Here is an 18,664-nt window from a genome sequence, read left to right as displayed (position 1 = left end):
TGTATTAAAATTTTTAGAGATAACAAGTACCAACTAATGTGTGTACACGAATCTGGAAAAAAATAAAAGCCGGAAGTAATAAATATTTTACAACCTTTCTATCGTATGAACTACGATATAAATAATATTATTTGTCAGTAGAAATTCCACCACAATAAAAGTCACAAAATACGCTGGCTTCGTCTGACTTTAGCTATTAATGACTAATAAGCTATTTATCTGTGTGACGTCGTTGCGGTTTATTGGAAGTTTTAATGCGATTCGTCGAATGTACATTAAATCTTTAAAACCCGGCTATGATTGCAAAAAATGTAAGTATCTACGATTCAATTTTTGTTAACGTATATAACGCACAATATCAAAGCAATAAAATTAATTTTAATTTATCTTATAATTTTTTTTCCTTCGAAAAATTCATAATTCTCTGATTAACAAAATATAGATTTTCTTATTTCATAGAAATAGACTTCCGTATGGAACTTTCTTACTCGCAATATACGTGACGACGATTGAACGAAAATAAAAAGAAGAATAAAACATCACAACTCGTTCTTCTTTTCATCTCTGTCTCTCTTACTTACGAAGGTCACCCGGTTTTAAATATGGAATTACTGATCCGTATAGATGACGTCGTTTCAAATATATCACGATAGTAGTCGTTCTCTTCCTGTATCTGCTTACTAACATAGTTTACAGAAAACTATCGATTCTTAAACGATCATGATTACATAATTTGTCAGAAACAACATTTTTTGCTTTTTTTATGCTTATCGATACAATCTAATTTAAGTCTTTTTCGAACACTTCAAATATCCATTCTTTTATGATAATTTGTACATGAAAAAATAAAATTGGAAGAACAGTGAAACATCTAATCGATCTGCTTATATTCGTATATACTCGGCTCGAAGAAAATTCGTGATTTTTCCTCGTTGAATCTATCTAATTGAAGCTATTTTCGACGATGGCAAAGCAATCGCATACGCATGGTCGATTATCTACACACCTCTGTGCCCATTGTAATTCTAATTAGTCATCCGACGAGTTAGGAATATCAATGTTATCCAAGACACCACGTTTCGCACGGAAGATTCATATTTCCTTGAAGACAATTACATATATATACATTTGATCGAAAACGTTCATTAATCAATTGAGATGATAAGTATTTAAAAATGCCTCAATATACGTTAACGTGAGTCGATTGAAGAGGGTGAATGACATCGCGTATTTTAACAGGTTCATAGTTCCTAAAGAGAAGAAAAGAGAAAACGACTGGTTTTCATGCAAGTATTATTTCGCAGATGGATTATCACAGTGCAAATAGCACGTTGGTAAATACGTATGATGTATGTACGTATATATTCGATCTCGGTTGTTTCTTTATATTGTTGGTATACATACTCGAATTTTCCTCAGGGTCATCTACCATGTAATTTGGAATGTTTCCTTTTATTTCGTATTTAACATCTTTTTATAATTAAGAATAACGCGTATTAGCCTTTGAATAATGTAAAAATTTTTCTAAATACCTAAAGACAAGTGGAAAAATTTTGTGAAATGGAAGCGTTTATTAAAACAATCTTTTTGTCGAAGCAATTAACATACGTCGACTTTACGAAGTGGTTTCTTATCTATTACTATCTTTTACGTATTGCCACTTGTATATTACCATTGGTGATTGGCGCTCGATAGCTATAGCTCACGATCGTATTCATAAATGATCCATAATAATTGCATCGATTGAAATTAATCATATCTTTTAATATGATAAATATACTCGAATTAAACATTGCAACGATATTTCTTTTTTAATTTTAATTTTTTCTTTACAAGCTGAAAAACTTCTAGTTCAATTTAAATTGATTAGAATACGTCGTATGAAGCATCGTAAAATATGGTGGAGGCGAGTTAACACGTAAAATATCAATATCTCCCTAATTATGTAGATTAGAAGGAAAGACACAGGTCAACTATTAGCAGGTTGTGACATCATTCGAAATATCGTAATATTCATACTACCTAATAAACGGTATAAATTCGTACACGTATGAAGTATACGAAAAAAATACATATTGATTGTAATAATTGGATTAAGTAAATAATAATTTGGCAGATAATTTTTGTATATAAATTTTTAAAACATATTGTGTATAAAAATACTTTACTACGTACTAATATTTTAGATGTAGGGATTCGAATAACATATTGTTCCTACTTCTTAGATCATTTAACTTGATATTACTTAATCTACAAATAATTATAAACTTTTAAATATATGATATATATATATATGGACAGTGTATTCATATATCATATTCCAAATTTGATTAGAACATGATTTTAATTTATAAAAAACTAATTTACGATCCTCTACATCACAAACAGTTACTCACAATACTTTAACATATCAAAGAAGAACAATATTAAATGAATAATGCTTCTAAAAAATTTATTGATATAATAGTCTTACGTGAAATATAGAAACAAATGTATAGGATATTAAATCACATTCATAATTTATTACACTCTTTAAAGATTGAATTCCGTTGAAATCATAAACAACGACGATAATGAATTTATTCTTTTCGGGAATTAGTAATTATATATTTATTTCTAAACATTTTTTAATAGAAAATCAAGAACAAAGTATAGCTCATAATTATAAGGATATGTAAGTGTAATTAACATACCTGTAATTAAACTATTTTATATGTAAAAATTTATGTAATTTTATCAATTATTATCTTATCTTTTAAAACACCACATAGTTTATTTACTAATATTGTATTTTCCACAGTAATAGATTATGTCATTTAAAAGATACAATAGAAGCAACTTTAGTTTTCAATTAAATGTTATTGACTTTATAATTAATAACATCTTAACATTATACACTGTACATATGTACAAAGAACTTTTGCATAGTTTTGAAGTAGTCGAAGTTTTACTCTTACGACTCATTTGTCTTTCACGCTTCTAAAGCAATTGCTTCTTGCATTTTTTCCTTTACGCGTTCTGTTGGTACAAAAAGAATCAAATATATATTGGTTTAGTATAATTATTCAGTGTTCTATATGTTAACAAAAGTAACAAAATACCTTTCCTCCTTTCTGGTAAATTTGTCGGTACTTCTGGCAATGTTATTTCATCTGGTATTTCTGGTGCAGCTTCTTTAATTTCTGCATTCAATAGAACATCTAATTCTGCCTCTACTTCTGCTTCATCTTCTTGCGTAAGTTCACCAGATAATATTTCATCCAATTCCCTTTGTTTTTCAATGCCTTCCCTTGTTTCATCCATAACTTTTTCGATTTCATCAATAGAAAAAATGTCATGTAACTTTTTCAAAGCAGCATTTCCTTCTTTTAGACCATCAACAATTTTAATTTCTATTTGGGCAAATTCTATATTATGTACCATAATTTCTAGATTTTCTAGCTGACCATCGATCTTTGACAGAATTTGCTCTTGGAATTTTTTTTTACGCAGCAATAATAAAGCTCGGCTATAATAATTTCAAATATGATAATGCAATAAATTCTGAATAAACATTATTATTAAGATTGAAACACTTACTCTTTCTGTCCATTATGTATAAGTTTCTTAGCTAGAAGTCGTTCCTTCTCAAGAGTTTGTTCGATTCGACGTTGATATTGTTTGATTTTGTCTCTAGTTTGTTTCAATTGCTATAAAACATTATAAGCATAACAACATTTCCAATGAAAGGAAAAGGTTAGATTAATCTGACAGGTGATGCCTACCAAGATAGCCTTGTCTTGTTCGGTAATGCGACTCTGTGGTTTCTTCTTAGTGAAAAATATGCCCATCTCGTCGTTCTCCTTTTTTAATTTTCTAAATAAAATCAACATGTAATATGTATAATAAAGTCGCACCCCTATCATTCATTACCTTCAATAATCACAAGAACGCATTCCGTTGACATTACACGAATAAACCTACGCGGTGCCATTTTAGTTAATCGAGATTCGAGATATCAACTTGAAGTTGTTTCAATGGCGCTAAATACAAACATGGTTATACTAGAAACGAAAGAGTATTCGTGAATTATATACTAATATTATACTATCTTTTTATATAAATTATACTTTATATAATTATTTGAAGAAATAAAAAACCAAAATGAATAAAATGCAAAAATGTAAATATGAAATATTATTCTATTATATCTATTATAGAAAGGGAAAAAATAAACAGACACGATAAATTGAATTGAACAATGTCCATTATATTATATATTTTATTCCCACATACACACGGCACGTTGTGAACCTTCTCTTATATATTAATATTATCATAGTAATAATAATAATGATGATGGCGATGATGATGATAATAATGACAATAATAATAGCAATAATAATAATGATGATGAAAGTGATGATGATATAATAATAATAATTATGATAATAACAATAACAATAATAATAATAATCTTAATGATGGTGATGATGATGATGACGATTATGAAGATGAAGATGATGACGATGATGACGGTGATGACGATGATGATGATGATGATGATCATGATGATGATATTAAGTAAACAATAATGAACATAATCTTGCGAATTCATGAGATATATTTATATTTATGTATATACACGTATATATGCGTATATGTAATATATATATACATGCGTATACATATTTATAATAAATCATATAGTAATAATCATCGTAGTATAATATATATTTATATGTACAGAGGGGTACAATATTGTTATTCTTTATTAGAGTTTAATATTTATAATCGCAATATTATATTTATTTTTATCTGTATACATACACAATTAATTAGATTATCAGCCCTCGCTCTCGCCACACCGCGGCGCGCAAATCTTACTTTTTTTTTGTTTGTTTGCTTTTTGTCTCTACATACTCGTTTTCGTATTATAATCTCAGAGCCATTAATGGCGTTTTCTATCGCAGCGCTCTAGTATTTTGCGAAAAAAAGAGCTGCGTCTTCCTTTGTTCGAGAAAGGCGTCGTCGAATTCATTCGAAATTTCTCGAAAGGATCGACTATACATTTCTCCCGAACGCACGATCTTAATATTCTCTACTGCAATCGTTCTCCTTTTTATCTTACAAAACATTCATTATAGTCTGGCCGCTTTTGGATAGAGAGCCGCGCGTCACCTAAGCCGCGTAATGCATTTCAATTATTCATTCTCGATTTCCTCAAATACATCGATTTACATGAAAAGATCAATAAGATCATATTCTTTTACCGACGAGCGCGCGCACGATTCTCTTTCTTTCATTATCGCAAGAAATGCAGGAGCGCGCGACTCTTTCGCCAGCAGCAAACCTTTCATAAATATTCTGTACAACATTATAATTATTATAAATCGTCATATATCTTATATATCCTTATCGTTATATCATTATTATCGATAGTGTAAAATTGAAACTTTTACGTACTTACGTAGATTAGATTACCGTCTGCTCGCTTGTTCGCTTACAGGCGTTTATAATTATTTACCATTTTTTTTGTTCCTTTAAATCGATACATAATCGTATAATTTAGTATGTCACTATACGTATTGTAATTGTTTACGATTAGTAAGAATATGTAAAATTGGTATTTCATCTTATTTCTTGGCTTGCTTGTTTAATTCAATAAATCTCGTTAAGCATCCACATAATTGTTTAATATACATGGAATTAAAAGTGGCTTATTTATTGCTTGTTATATTGCAAGTTTCCTCATTGCAAGCTGTGTCATAACGCCGAGTTTTCATTCGCTTTTGCCTCGAACATTTTCGCCTTAAATTTTCTTTTCTTATCTTCTCTATGCTTAGCTTTTTTTTACCTTTATCTTGCGAGCCATCATAGAAAATATCAAAAATTTGTTTCCCACCTTTTTACCATCTATTGTCGATCCACTAAAAACGTAGCCCTCATCTTCTTCCCTCTTAATTGTCGATGTGAATGACGAGATTAAGAGTCCCGGAATCCATAGCGTAGTTTGTATACAAAATGTTCGGCCACTTTGATATTAATATTGGTGTTCTGAAATTACATTTTTCAAAAAGGGCAAAAGACCTAACGAAAATCTAACAGAACTCGTAACGTTACCAAACCCATTGCGTTAACATTTTTCCTCGAATAGGTCTGTATAAAGTATAATTATAATACTGCTCTTTTTCATTGATTTTGCAAATTATAAAAAAATCTTCATTTGTCGTTACGTAGCTCTGTCTAATAGATTAACATCATCTTATTATCATATTTATTTTTAACGCTTGACCATTTGTATTGCGCGTGGGCGATAATAACTTCTCGTGTTTGCTATGCGGAATCAGAATAACTTGAAGCTTTGCTCGTGTGTAATATGTCAATGTGTTTGTGCCATGTTCGTCCGCGCTCTCTTCAATCTGGTAACAGCACAAATAATTAAACTTTAATAAATATATATTATATGTATAGATGTATGGTGCAATATTTCCACAGATAATGCAGATACGAAGCCAAGTTTGAAACCATGATGAGATATTTGAGCTTTTATTAATTAACGATATTTTTTACTTATCAGGCATGTTTCGGAACTTCTACTTTTATTCTCTGTTTTTTCTTATAATGGTAAGAAAACTTTAACGGCAAAAATTTTATAAAATTAATTAAAATGTTCCTCTAATGAGTCTGCGACGAAATATGATGACCCTAGTACCTATAAACTTAAATTAGACAAGATAAAAATCTCGAAGAGTATCATTATATCGGTGAAATTGATGATCTTTTTCCTTATTTCGCTTTTCTATAATATGATAATCATAAATCTTTACAAAATAACGCGGCGTTTGTTTTCTTTAAATACATCAAGATAAATTTAGCCATAAGAACAAAAAATAATTTTCATCTGCAATCGAAGAACTTAATTAATTCCATATGTACAAAATATAATTTTAATGGAATAGGAGATTAAAAATAATGCATTCTGTGTTTTTCCTTAGCTTACTTTTTCTACTTTCCTTTTTTTTTCCATCTATTGCCTAAAAAGAAATTTCGTATCTTTCTTATCTTAGGAGATAGTGCATGCTATCGATTAAAATATGAACGCCCTGTTCTTTCCAGAAACAATAAGGTATAACATAAAAAATCATGTAGAATCATGTTTCACATGCTTTCGTTAACAATAACTATCTACTCGTCAAGCCAACGTTTTATCGTCGACATACTGCTAAAATGTTAAACAATTTTTACATCTCATAGATTCTTTCTGATATGTTAATTTAAAAACAAATGAGAAACAAATATATATCTTATCTCGGTTAGAACCGAGAGAAATTATTCGTTAAGTGACGTTGCGCGAACAGTCTTTGTTAACATAACAATGCTCTCATACACTGTAATTTTATTAGAGCCAGGTTTTGTAGTATGATCTTAATACCTAATTCAAAATTCGAGAAAAACTCGTACTATTGCGTATCGAACATATACATATATGTATATGTATTATACACACATATACATATGTACAAGTTTGTATTCAAAATTCAACTTTTTGCAAATCAAATTCACCCATTTTCAGACCATATTCACCTTTTTGCAAATCAAATTTAACTTTTTGCAAATCAAATTCATCCCTTTTGCAAACCAAGTTTTTCTACAAAATTATTTTCTTAAACTTCTGTAATAAAAATAAAGTCAAATGTAAATTTAGTGGGATGAAATTCAAAATTTTATTGTATGTAGATAACAATACTTTAGCTAAACTTTGAAAATTTCTTACAATATTAATTGAAAACCGTTAAACAACAAATTTTGGTTTGGATGCGTTGCAATATTTACAGTGCTGGAAATAATTTATTATAATTAATTATGAAATCAACACTACATCTTTTTCTTGTACAGCAAACATCGGACCAATTTCATTTTTTACTAATTGGACAGTCTCTAGACGGTTCTTAGCTATATTAATATTTAATTTGTTTGGAATTCTTACGATTTACAAAAAAGAGTAATCTCCTATAAATGTGTTATTTGAGATCGAAACAAAATATAAACTCATGTAGATTTTCATTAGATTATTGATTCTTCAATAGATAATTTTGGTATAAAATTTTACTTTTGAGTGCATTTTTAAAAATATTTTTTCATTACTTTTTATTTCAGAAATTGAAAGACGATAATTTGGAAGAATTTTGTAGAAAAACTAGATTTTTAAAAGGATAAATTTAATTTGTAAAAGATTAAATTTAGTTTGCAAACGTGTGACTTTGATTTGCAAAGAATTGAATTTTGAACGCAAAACTTGTATAAAAATTATTTTACATACCATTTAGACAATTTTATAAAAAGAAATTACAATACAAAATACTTTTTACGATATTCGATTAGACCTGTTTTTAAATCTCACGCAAAATTATATCCAAATTTGGGACGAGCGAAGGTACCCTTTTTTATTTTTTTGTTTTCTTCTTTAACGATACGATAAATAGTGATATTTCAATTCGAATTATTATTTGACGAACACATTTATCTTGAAAAAGCACTAAAGAGCGAGGAGACGAAATCTTACACAATTATCAATAGAATCGTGTATTCCTTTGGTTTACGTGAGCAAATAGTGAATAACATTTTCGTCGTAATCGTAACGCATCGGCTAAATATGTATAATTTTACTATTTTCTCTGTCTTTCTTTTTTGTTTTTATTTTTAAAGTGTAGGGTACCGCGCGAAAAAAAGTAATATAGATTATTTTAACTTAATTTACAAATCGATTATTAAAATCACGCGTTTATCATCGGATATATTTCAGTCGACTTGCAATAACATACATACAGTTGTAAATAGTTTACATTCGTCGTAAAAAAGGATCAATGTGCTAACATTAGCATGGGTCATTTAGAATAAGAAAATAATGTCATCAAAAGAATTATTTTAAAAAGACTTTTTGTATGGAATAAGCAACAAAATCCTCGATAGATAAATTTTTTGTCAAGACGTCTATATGTAGATGGTTATGAGTTTTACCGGTCAGAACTGTGACAATAAACCGATCCGACAAAAATAATTTCAAACGGTAAATCAACAATTTGATCAAAATATGATGTAATTAGTAGCGTTACTGTACGACGGTTAGAAGAGAGTGTCGGAGCTTGTAATACGTTGCTCTCTATCTCTTTCTGTTTTTTGTTTTTATCTTTTTTCTATTACGCAGGAAGAATATTTAACAATTGCTGATTGCACATAAGTGCGCATCTGAACGTGTGCACGTGTAATTACACATTATTACATATGCATAATATGTATGTGTTTTATTTAAGTGATGTGCATATACTTATATATATAGTCTAGTTGTGTGTATGTGTGTGTGTATATATATATATATATATATATATATATATGTATATATATATATATATATATATATATATATATATATATATATTGTATATACATATCGTCTTGGGGTTATATTTTTAATATATCCTCATGTATGTCTTTTCCCCACAAAGTCGAAAGGCTCTGTTGATTTATTATTAATTTAAATACAAGCTAATTTAGAGACAGATTTATCTTCCTTCACCGTAGGGTGCATATCTCATGATTTGTACAATGTAGTTCCTTGATAAATGAAGATCGAATATGTCACAGAGCCCGACGAATTCTTGGAGACGGCTTTCCATTTTTCGACAGAAACTTCTCAAGTGAACGAATATCCTTTTTTTTCTTCTTTTTTGTTTTCTTTTTTTCTTTTTTTCAATTTAAGAAGAAAATAAAGTCATGGAAAAATGGTTATTTTAAGTGTAGACGAAGGTAAATTAACAATGATTACAGATGTTATAATCATAATAACAGAGATAATACAAATTAAAATAATAATAGTAATAATAGTAATGACAATAATAACAATACGTAATAATGATAGCGATAAACAATGAACTTGAAAATAATGTTAATACATACATAGAATAACATAATTCAACCGAAGGAAAAAACAATAAAAAGAAAAGAAAGAAAAAAGCAATAGTCCCGGTAGGATTCGTTTCCTACGATTTTACAACCTTGCAACACGGCGAGTCGAGAATCGAAGGGACCAAGGTAGTTCCGACCGATCGACTACATTACAATGACTGGTAAACCGATCGATCGAATCGCAAATTCATTCAGTTTCTATGAACATCATCAGAGCAAGTCAAACAAATAATTTTAGGCTAGCCTCTCTGCGATTGTCCGAAAAAAAAGTTGCTTCGAAAATTGTCTATCTATCTACGGACCCTTTTTCTTTCTTCGAGTTTGTTTTTCAATCTTTTCTCTTCATTATATCATATTTTTCTCTCTCATATACACACTCTCATTTACATTCTTCTCTGTTTCTCATTTGCTTTCTCTCTCTCTCTCTCTCTCTCTCTCTCTCTCTCTCTCACTCTCTCTCTCTTCCCTTCAATCCTTCAAACCCGTTATTAACATCGCAGATAAAAAGGATGGCTGCAACACGGATGAGTCGTAATCTCTTCTACACTGTCGCTGTCTCCGCACCCGTGTGCATCTATCAGCTTTTATTTGAGGAAACTGAAGAAAAAAATTAGGATAGATGTGCGGCCGCTTCGTATCGCGACGTGATTTTTGCAGCTAAACTAGCGATTCTAAGGAAGTCTTCATGATCGAGGTACGGATGGTGTGCAGGATATGATCAAAGGAACGATCTGACGAATCGGTGAGACATGTTCTCACGCCAGTATGCTTGTGTATGTGTACGTTTCTCTATTTTTTATGTGTAACGAGTGAATTTAGGCATTTTCTTTCGCGCTTAACTTTCTAAGGTTTCTTACAAACATTTTTTTTATCGTTTAATTGTCAGCGTATAATATCGTGCTTATCACGAAAGAGGGTCAAGCTTTGGGGACGAAATTTTTTTCTACTTTGCAATATCACTTCTCTTTCTTTTCTTCATCTTTCTCTTTTCTTTGGATTAGGCAAAGCGAAGATAATTATTATTATACTTAAACAACGTGGATAATATAAGTATTCCCTATAGAGTCTTCTTGTGTACTCAGATATAATATTAGTATCCTATATTTGCCATAAATAAGTAATATATTCGATTCTCGAATATCTATGTACTCTTATACCCTCCTTCGATAATGTAAATATTTTCAATGACACCTTTTCATTATTTAAATTATTACTCGATATTGCTTTTTTATTGTATAAAATGTATGAAGGAACGACCTTCGATGTGCAAACTTAACGAATATTTATAAAGATAAGACAAACTATGCCGAATGTTGTATCTTTCACAAAACGTCTTATCATAAATTGTTATAAATCAATGTAAATTCGTAATAAAAATTAAGTCAAGAAAAAATTCATATAATATCTAAAATTATTAATAATATAAATTTAAAATAAAATAACAGGTACAAAAACTGTTACTATTTGAGTACCTTTTCAAATAATAGCTTATATTTTTAAACTGAAATCAATAGATTAGAATAATCTGTTTAAATAATCTCTGTTAATCGCTCATTATCTCTCTTGTGACGCGCAGATGATTACGATAAGACGATATTTATTGATGTGCTTTTTAATTTTACGTATATCGTATGTCTCTGTGTCAATGTGTGTTCGTGAATGCTGCGTGCGCGTGCATTTATTTTTTATATCCCTTTTAAATATGCTATTCATTTGAAAAATTCTGACCTCGCGATATTACAGCACTTGGTCGTGGAATTGTAATGACACAATTAACTATTAATTAATTTATTAATTAACGCCTTTCCCGTATTTTCCTTTTGTGACACTTCTTTCTCTCTCTTTCTCTGTCTCTCTCTCTCTCTCTCTCTCTCTCTCTCTCTCTCTCCCTCTTTCTCTGTCTGTCTGTCTATCTATCTATCTATTTATCTTTCTTGCCATACGTATTTATTTCTCGATGATAGTAATCCAATTATTTTGTTAACTATTTATATATACATGCACTTGTCTGTGTATAGGAATATACACAAACGTGTACATTAGCGTACGAGGAACGGCAGAGTCACAATCGACGTCGTTCGATTCTATTTTTTCCTGGGTACATTCATCGTTCTTCTTCTTCACTCAAATTACTCTCGTAGAAAAGGACTGGCAAAAATGATTATGATGCAGCCACATCCGGGTCGAATTCTCATCCCTGCCGCTCTCTTATATCTCCGTCATTTCATTATATTCTTCCTTTTCTCTTTTGCAATCGGTGGTAATTCAAAAATTACAATACAATAATATTATTAGTTTTAAAACATCAATAATTATATATATACAAATGCATAAAACAATATCTCTCAATATCTTTGTTCATCTTTATAATTCTTTTATTTTCTCGCCTTATTCGTTTTTATATTTATATTTATATGTATATATATATATTTATTTATTTATTTATTTATTTATTTATTTATTTATTTATTTATTTATATTTGTATACTCATAATATATTTCTTACTTCTTTCTTCTTTATATAGTATGTTTATTTATATATGTATATATTTATATACTAAATGTAGATATATATATATATATATGTATATAGTGTAATATTTCAATATTAATTTATTTATAAATATAAACCGCGTGGACTGCACTCACTTTATATATCTTCGACTTCTCTTTCGCTAAGCTTTTGTTTTCTGCCACAGACACTTTCGATCTCTCCCTCCGAAATTCGATTCGTCCGCTCCTTTTCTTTCGATTAATAATTGATCATAAACCTTTTTTTCAATATATACATATATATATATATATATATATATATATATATATATATAGATTATATATATATATATATGTATATATAATGTATATAATTTTCTTTTCTTCTCCATAATCGAAAATCGCAAAATGTCGAATTTGACCTCGCGGGCATTCTGATTTTTCTCACGCTCGAATATGTGCCTTCGAAGAGAATAAAAGTTTCAATTTTCTTGGAACATTGATTGCAATCAACTCTTTTCTAATTCTTTTTATAATTTTTGAAACAATATTGTTTATGCTTTCTGTTTTTCATAAGGGCAATTTGTCTAGTCTCATTTTTGTTATGATGTGTCTAATTCAACGAGTATCGAACTGAGAATAAATTATATGTTCTTGATCGATGCTTTCTAACGTGAAACTATTGCTTTGACTTATTGATAATTATCATTCACAGGTTTTCCATTGTTTATTTTATTTAATCATGGCCGGTTCGAGTCAGCTATCATTTCATTCATCACCCCATGATTATTGTTCTACACGCATATGTAAGAAATTACATATTCATGACTTGAGAATACAGTGTACCCGCGATATATTCGACTCGTCTTCTTTTTATTTTTTTTCCTTTATCTTCTTATTATTCGCATTCTTTCCTGTCCTTTGTGGTCATGTTGAAGTATTGCTAACGTTTGTAAGAATTGACTCGTTCCTTCCGTTTTTTGTCTTTTTTATTCTTTTTTTTTTTTGATTTTACTTCGCATTTCTCCTGTAGTAAGCGCGCACATCCGCGCACAAGAAAACAAAGTAGCCGCCGTTCGACACAAAATATGTCCTGATCTAAAAGCATCTGTTTTATTTTTTTACCCTGTGTTTTCGAATAATAATTAATTTGGGTTGATAATCGTCGCACGAATTAAATATCCTTCGTCATTTGCTCGACGATCGACGAAACAGCACACGCTCGATTTTTTCAGATGATCATTCTTTTCCAATAAATCCATATTGATGATAGACGTAAGAGCAGAGGTAGAAACGAAAGTAAAAGGAATTGCGATTACGGAGATCAATCGAAAGATTCAACGCATTCAACATATAGATTCATTCGATTTCCGAATTATCTGAAGTGAAAAGAATATCAAAGTTTGGTGTTTGATGATTTCCTCGCTTTTAAAGACTAAATATATAAATCACCTGTTTTAATTTTCTTTTCTTTTGCTTCATTCTCAAGTTTCTGTCTTTCCTTTGACATAATCTGCATTTTAAGCATTTACGGTTAATTGCAATGCTAATAATGATGTGCGTAGCCCTAGAAACTTAGTCACAGTTTCTCTCACATGTTCATCCTCATACTTACGGACGTACGATTTCATTATCTTTCATTCGTTTCACTCACACTCTCGCATCTTATACTTTGTTTTTTCTCAATCTCTCACACGAAATTTTGTTTAGGGTACACATCTCTCATTAATTTTATCATATCGTTCAAATAAATCAGCAAATCAGCGTGACAACGCCATTGATTCTAATGCTCTGTACATTGCGGACGAACGGTACATCATTTTCTCTGCATACGTATATATGTACACGAAAATACATATACATTCGTGCATATTATACGCAAATATATATGCATGCTCATACATTTTATTAATGTATTCTTTATTTAATTAATCTCCCTTTTGTTACTAAACCATTTTGTTCGATTAAAGTTTAATCGATTCATGATAACACACCTGTCTCTCGGACGTGCTTTTTCTGTGTGTACGTATGTGTATGTGTTGTGTATTATGGTCTCCTTTTTGTGAATAATGTCGAGCGCGTGCGCACGTCGACAAATTTCGCGCGCTATCATCGTATTTGTTCTCCTTTTATTTAAAAGGTTCGTGAAATGTATGTATAATATTTATATTTATATATTTATATATATATATATATATATATAGAATATCATTTATATATCGTTATGGTATTTAGATGATACAATAATTCGCGCTCCACGTACGAAAGTTAGTGCAATGTAATTGATCGATACCAGCAGAACGATCAGTTTCAAAGATTCAGCTGATCATTGTCCGGCGTTCGCTTGAGGCCAAAATTTCGACGGTAACGTATGGGCCGGGCGCGGAGACGAGCGATACATTACGATACTGTTCAGTTAACGCCTTCCCTTTCATTTTTTTCTCTTTCTTTCTCTCTCTCTCTCCCTCTCTTTTTCTCTCTTTTTATTTTTTTTACTCTTGCCAGTTCTTTCATTCCCACTTTCATCCATTATTGAAAACACACACGCACGCATATACACATAGACAGTAGCAGCAGATATATTTTTAAAGTCCGAGAGTGACCTCTTCGATCTTCGATAAAAGAAAACGCATAGCCTAATTAACGTCGGAAATGCGTCTTGTTGAACAAGTTAGACGCGTTTTATTCACATACGTCTCGGCACGTTTTCGCTCATTTACTTCCACACTTAGTACACACACATTTATATATGCATGCTTTCTCTTTTTCTTTCTCATCTTTTCTTTCTCCGGACTTTGATTCTTCACCTTATGCATGTTGCACACCCGGGAAAAGCGAGAAGAGTCTCAACAACGGCAACGACGACGAAGAAGTCGGGGATAAGAGAAGTGCTATTCCGCCATTGAAGCAACAAAGATTTGCCGAGGAGTAGCAGCCTCGTAGAAGATGGAAACAAAGGAAAAGAAGAGGAATGCTTACTTTTTTTTCTCTCTTTTGTTATTCACTATCACCCTCAAACAACTTCCTCCTGTGCTCTTTCCATCGTTATTACTACACCACCTTCTCACAATCACCACTACTCACACCAAATAACATCACAATCTACAACTTCATCACCATCTTTCATCGCCGATGTCGTCGGGTTCTTTTAACCGTACTCGAATTTTTTTTCCTGCTGTCTTCTTTACCCCTCTCACTCTCTCAGTCTTTCTCGTTCTACCTAAAACTCAAAAGCCCAGAAAAGAATGTTCTTCCTGAGTGCAGACGCGTGCCTCTTCTTTATGTGCTCAGTTACATATATGCGTGTATTCGCTTATGTGTGTGCTTGTCTGTCTGTATTGTACTGATATATATATATATATATATATATATATATATATATATATGTATATATATATATACATATATTAAATATGCATGTCATGTGTATATGTTCCTATGCGCGCTAACGGACGCTTTCATATATATGTATGTATGTATATATATATATATATATATATATATATATATATATATATATATATATATATATTATCGCGAACGCGGCCGCACCGCCACTAACCTATTAAACGTTTTAATCACCATATTAATCATGTGTATGTGTATCTTTCTCAATGAGTGAGTACCGTCTCTATGTGTGCATGTGCGTGTGGGTCATGTCTTCCTGTTACTTTTTCTGAATAAATGTATTCTTATTCATTATGTATATATTTCTCTCTTTCTCTCTCTCTCTCTCTCTTTCTCTCTCTCACTCACTCACTCTCTCTTTCTGTGTGTGTTATAATCATTATTATTAATAATATATTCGCGTACATGTGAGTTTTGTTGTTGTTGGTATCTCTCCCTGTCTTCGTTCGCCTTAAATTCTAAGAATTCATACGTTATCCGTCTAATAATTATTAATTATTTATAATATATATATATATATATATTTATATTTATATATATATATATATACATATTGTATTTATATATTCTAAACTTAATTGCTTAATTATTTAGCTTTTAATAATATTAATTTAATTCTCATTATTATTATTTTATTATTATTTTTTATTTATTAATGTCGGAGAACGGGCTGGCGTCAATACGCAGTTTCGGCCACAGCTAGCCTGTGTGTACAACTCGTGTCGTCGGCATTTTTTTCCTTCTCGCTTTTTTTCAAACACACATCATTTCTTTTTCTTTTTTCTTCGTACTTTCTTTCTCGTTTTTTTCGTACTCTCTCTCTCTCTCTTTCTCTCTCTCTCTCTCTCTCTCTCTCTCTCTCTCTCTCTCTCTCTCTCTCTCTCTCTCTTTCTTGCATCCATTCTTTCCAATTTCTCGTTCTCTTTTTTGCTTGCGTTTTGCGCAAATTGTTTTCCTGTTTATCTTTTTTATCTGTCTTCTGATCTCCTCTGGACGTTCGTTTCCAACCTCATCTCTTTTTCTCTCTCTATCCTATTTCTTTATCCTCTTCGCGAGCTTTCTATTCGATGTCGTTGACCCCAAATGACGACGTTTTTTTTCCATCCGGGGGTAGTTCCTACGCTCAGTTGGTCATATTCGGAAGCTCAAAGTCTCTTCTAACTAGAAAGCATCGACCTTCGCTTTCTTTCTCACTTAACTTTCAATTCTATGACGCTGTCGTCCGCCGTCGTAGCTGCATCGTCCTTTATTTGTTTTTATTTATTTATTTATTTTTTTATATTTGTCGAGAGATCGTCATCAACTGTGATCAGTTCCTTCCCAAGACGTCTACTACAGTGCTCGTTGTGCCGTCAGTCGACCGTGCTGCGCTCTGCCCTCTCGTCCATCCTGAGATTATAAGAGAAAATCACGTTTTTGAGTGGACTTGAATTATGTTGCAAGGATCTCCTCGATCCTTCACGAGATTACATGAAAGTAAGTTGGCATTACAAAGGAGGATTGATCGGATCAGTATAATGAATATTGCTTCTTCTTTTTCGTATCATATACTATCAGGAAAAGAAAGGAGAATGAAAAATGAAATAAAATAAGGATTATAGTTCGCTAAAGTTTTCTTGGACAAGGACATGTAATCGATGGAACTATAAATGACTCGGAAGAAGCATACCTGTTGTTAGGTCTTAACGAGGCTCAATGGTAGCCATTAGTGAACGCCGCTGGTATCAGAGGTCCCTGAAACAGGAAAAGGCGGAATTCACGAACTTAACGTTTAACACTGAATACATACGTTTGTTGAATGGTTATTAAATTGACAATCACGAGGAACGTGAAAGACAAAAGATAGCATCGTCAAGTTTTTGATGCTGTTAGTACAATTAGTGAGAAAGCTTATACCTATTCGTGTTTTGGGTCGGAATTGTTTCTACGCAGAAAAAAATTGTTTCCGGACATCAATTGTGTGTACTATCTTTGTTCTTTTATTAAATTTTTATAATTGTTTAAGTTACAGCGATTCTTTCCTTTACAATAAACTGATTATTATCCAGAAAAAGTGAACTGGTCCATTGTATTCATTATTTCCAAGTTAGCGTTATGAAAGAAAATAGTTCAATTTAACTTCAATAGTTCAATGATCGGGGTTGTTTCAATTAGATTCGCCGATAATAACAAATCCCTTTCTTTCCTTTGAATGCTCCTTTTTATGTTTATTTACACACTTGGGAAAAGGTTTTCCATTCTATGATATAAGACGCTTCGAATAAGTGTAAATAAGCTGATACGAACTTACGTTTTTTATCAAGCAGAAAGCCACAATTCAATTATATTTTACTTTTTGCGTAAAACAAAACGATGTTGTAAGTTATGGATAAATTAGAATTTAAAGTGTCCGGTAAAAATGCTTTCAACGATTTTTTCATTTAGTAATTATATTACTTGAAACTCAAAATAATAAGATAAAATCCTAATGATCTCTAAACAAAAAATATTTTTCTTGCTTATTTGGATTATAAACTTTCCGAACAATTACGTTAATTAAGCAAAATAAAAAATATTCTATTTTATGTAAAATAATTTCATAGTTAAATGAAAGAAAAATGTAATTCCGGATAATATTGATGAAACTGAAAGAAATCGATGCGACAGTACTTCTTTTGCTCAAAGCGTAAAAAATAGATTCAACCACATCCTCATTTTTCCAGTCGAAGCGTTTTACAAAATTTATCTAGCTAAACTATCCGCCTATTCGGGTCGATCTGTGCGCGCAAGTGGAAAAAGATTCTGTACAAAGAAGAATCCTTATCGACGTGTATTCATA

At 30.9% G+C, this 18,664-nt stretch overlaps 2 protein-coding genes across 10 annotated transcripts in view; both read right to left on the bottom strand.

Moving 5' to 3' along the window:
- Positions 1–2,839: 2,839 nt before the first annotated feature.
- On the bottom strand, positions 2,840–4,029 carry LOC124421864 (charged multivesicular body protein 6). Of its 2 annotated transcripts, XM_046957538.1 has the most exons (5): positions 3,913–4,029; positions 3,765–3,855; positions 3,580–3,689; positions 3,102–3,508; positions 2,840–3,018 (listed from the first exon to the last, which is right to left on the bottom strand). In XM_046957538.1, the coding sequence occupies exons 2-5, from the start codon at positions 3,828–3,830 to the stop codon at positions 2,972–2,974; spliced, it is 630 nt and encodes a 209-aa protein (XP_046813494.1). In that variant the 5' UTR covers positions 3,831–3,855; positions 3,913–4,029; the 3' UTR covers positions 2,840–2,971. The 2 variants fall into 2 exon arrangements, with proteins under 2 accessions (XP_046813494.1, XP_046813493.1); XM_046957537.1 differs by having other exon boundaries at positions 3,765–3,978.
- Positions 4,030–16,473: 12,444 nt separating this feature from the next.
- The window catches only part of LOC124433218 (RNA-binding protein Musashi homolog Rbp6), a 586,211-nt gene continuing 584,020 nt past the window's right edge, over positions 16,474–18,664 (bottom strand). For all 8 annotated transcript variants that reach the window (XM_046982961.1, XM_046982962.1, XM_046982960.1 and 5 more), the window contains 2 exons: positions 17,516–17,580; positions 16,474–17,235 (listed from right to left, as the gene is read on the bottom strand). In XM_046982961.1, coding sequence (XP_046838917.1) covers positions 17,539–17,580 — 42 coding nt within the window. In that variant the 3' untranslated portion in view covers positions 16,474–17,235; positions 17,516–17,538. The remainder of the gene's footprint in view (positions 17,236–17,515; positions 17,581–18,664) is intronic.

Source organism: Vespa crabro, chromosome 2 (genome assembly GCF_910589235.1).
Source record: "Vespa crabro chromosome 2, iyVesCrab1.2, whole genome shotgun sequence".
Lineage (NCBI taxonomy): Eukaryota > Metazoa > Arthropoda > Insecta > Hymenoptera > Vespidae > Vespa > Vespa crabro.
The sequence above is the reverse complement of the archived record's forward strand: the minus strand, read 5'-3'. Positions and strand labels throughout refer to the sequence as shown.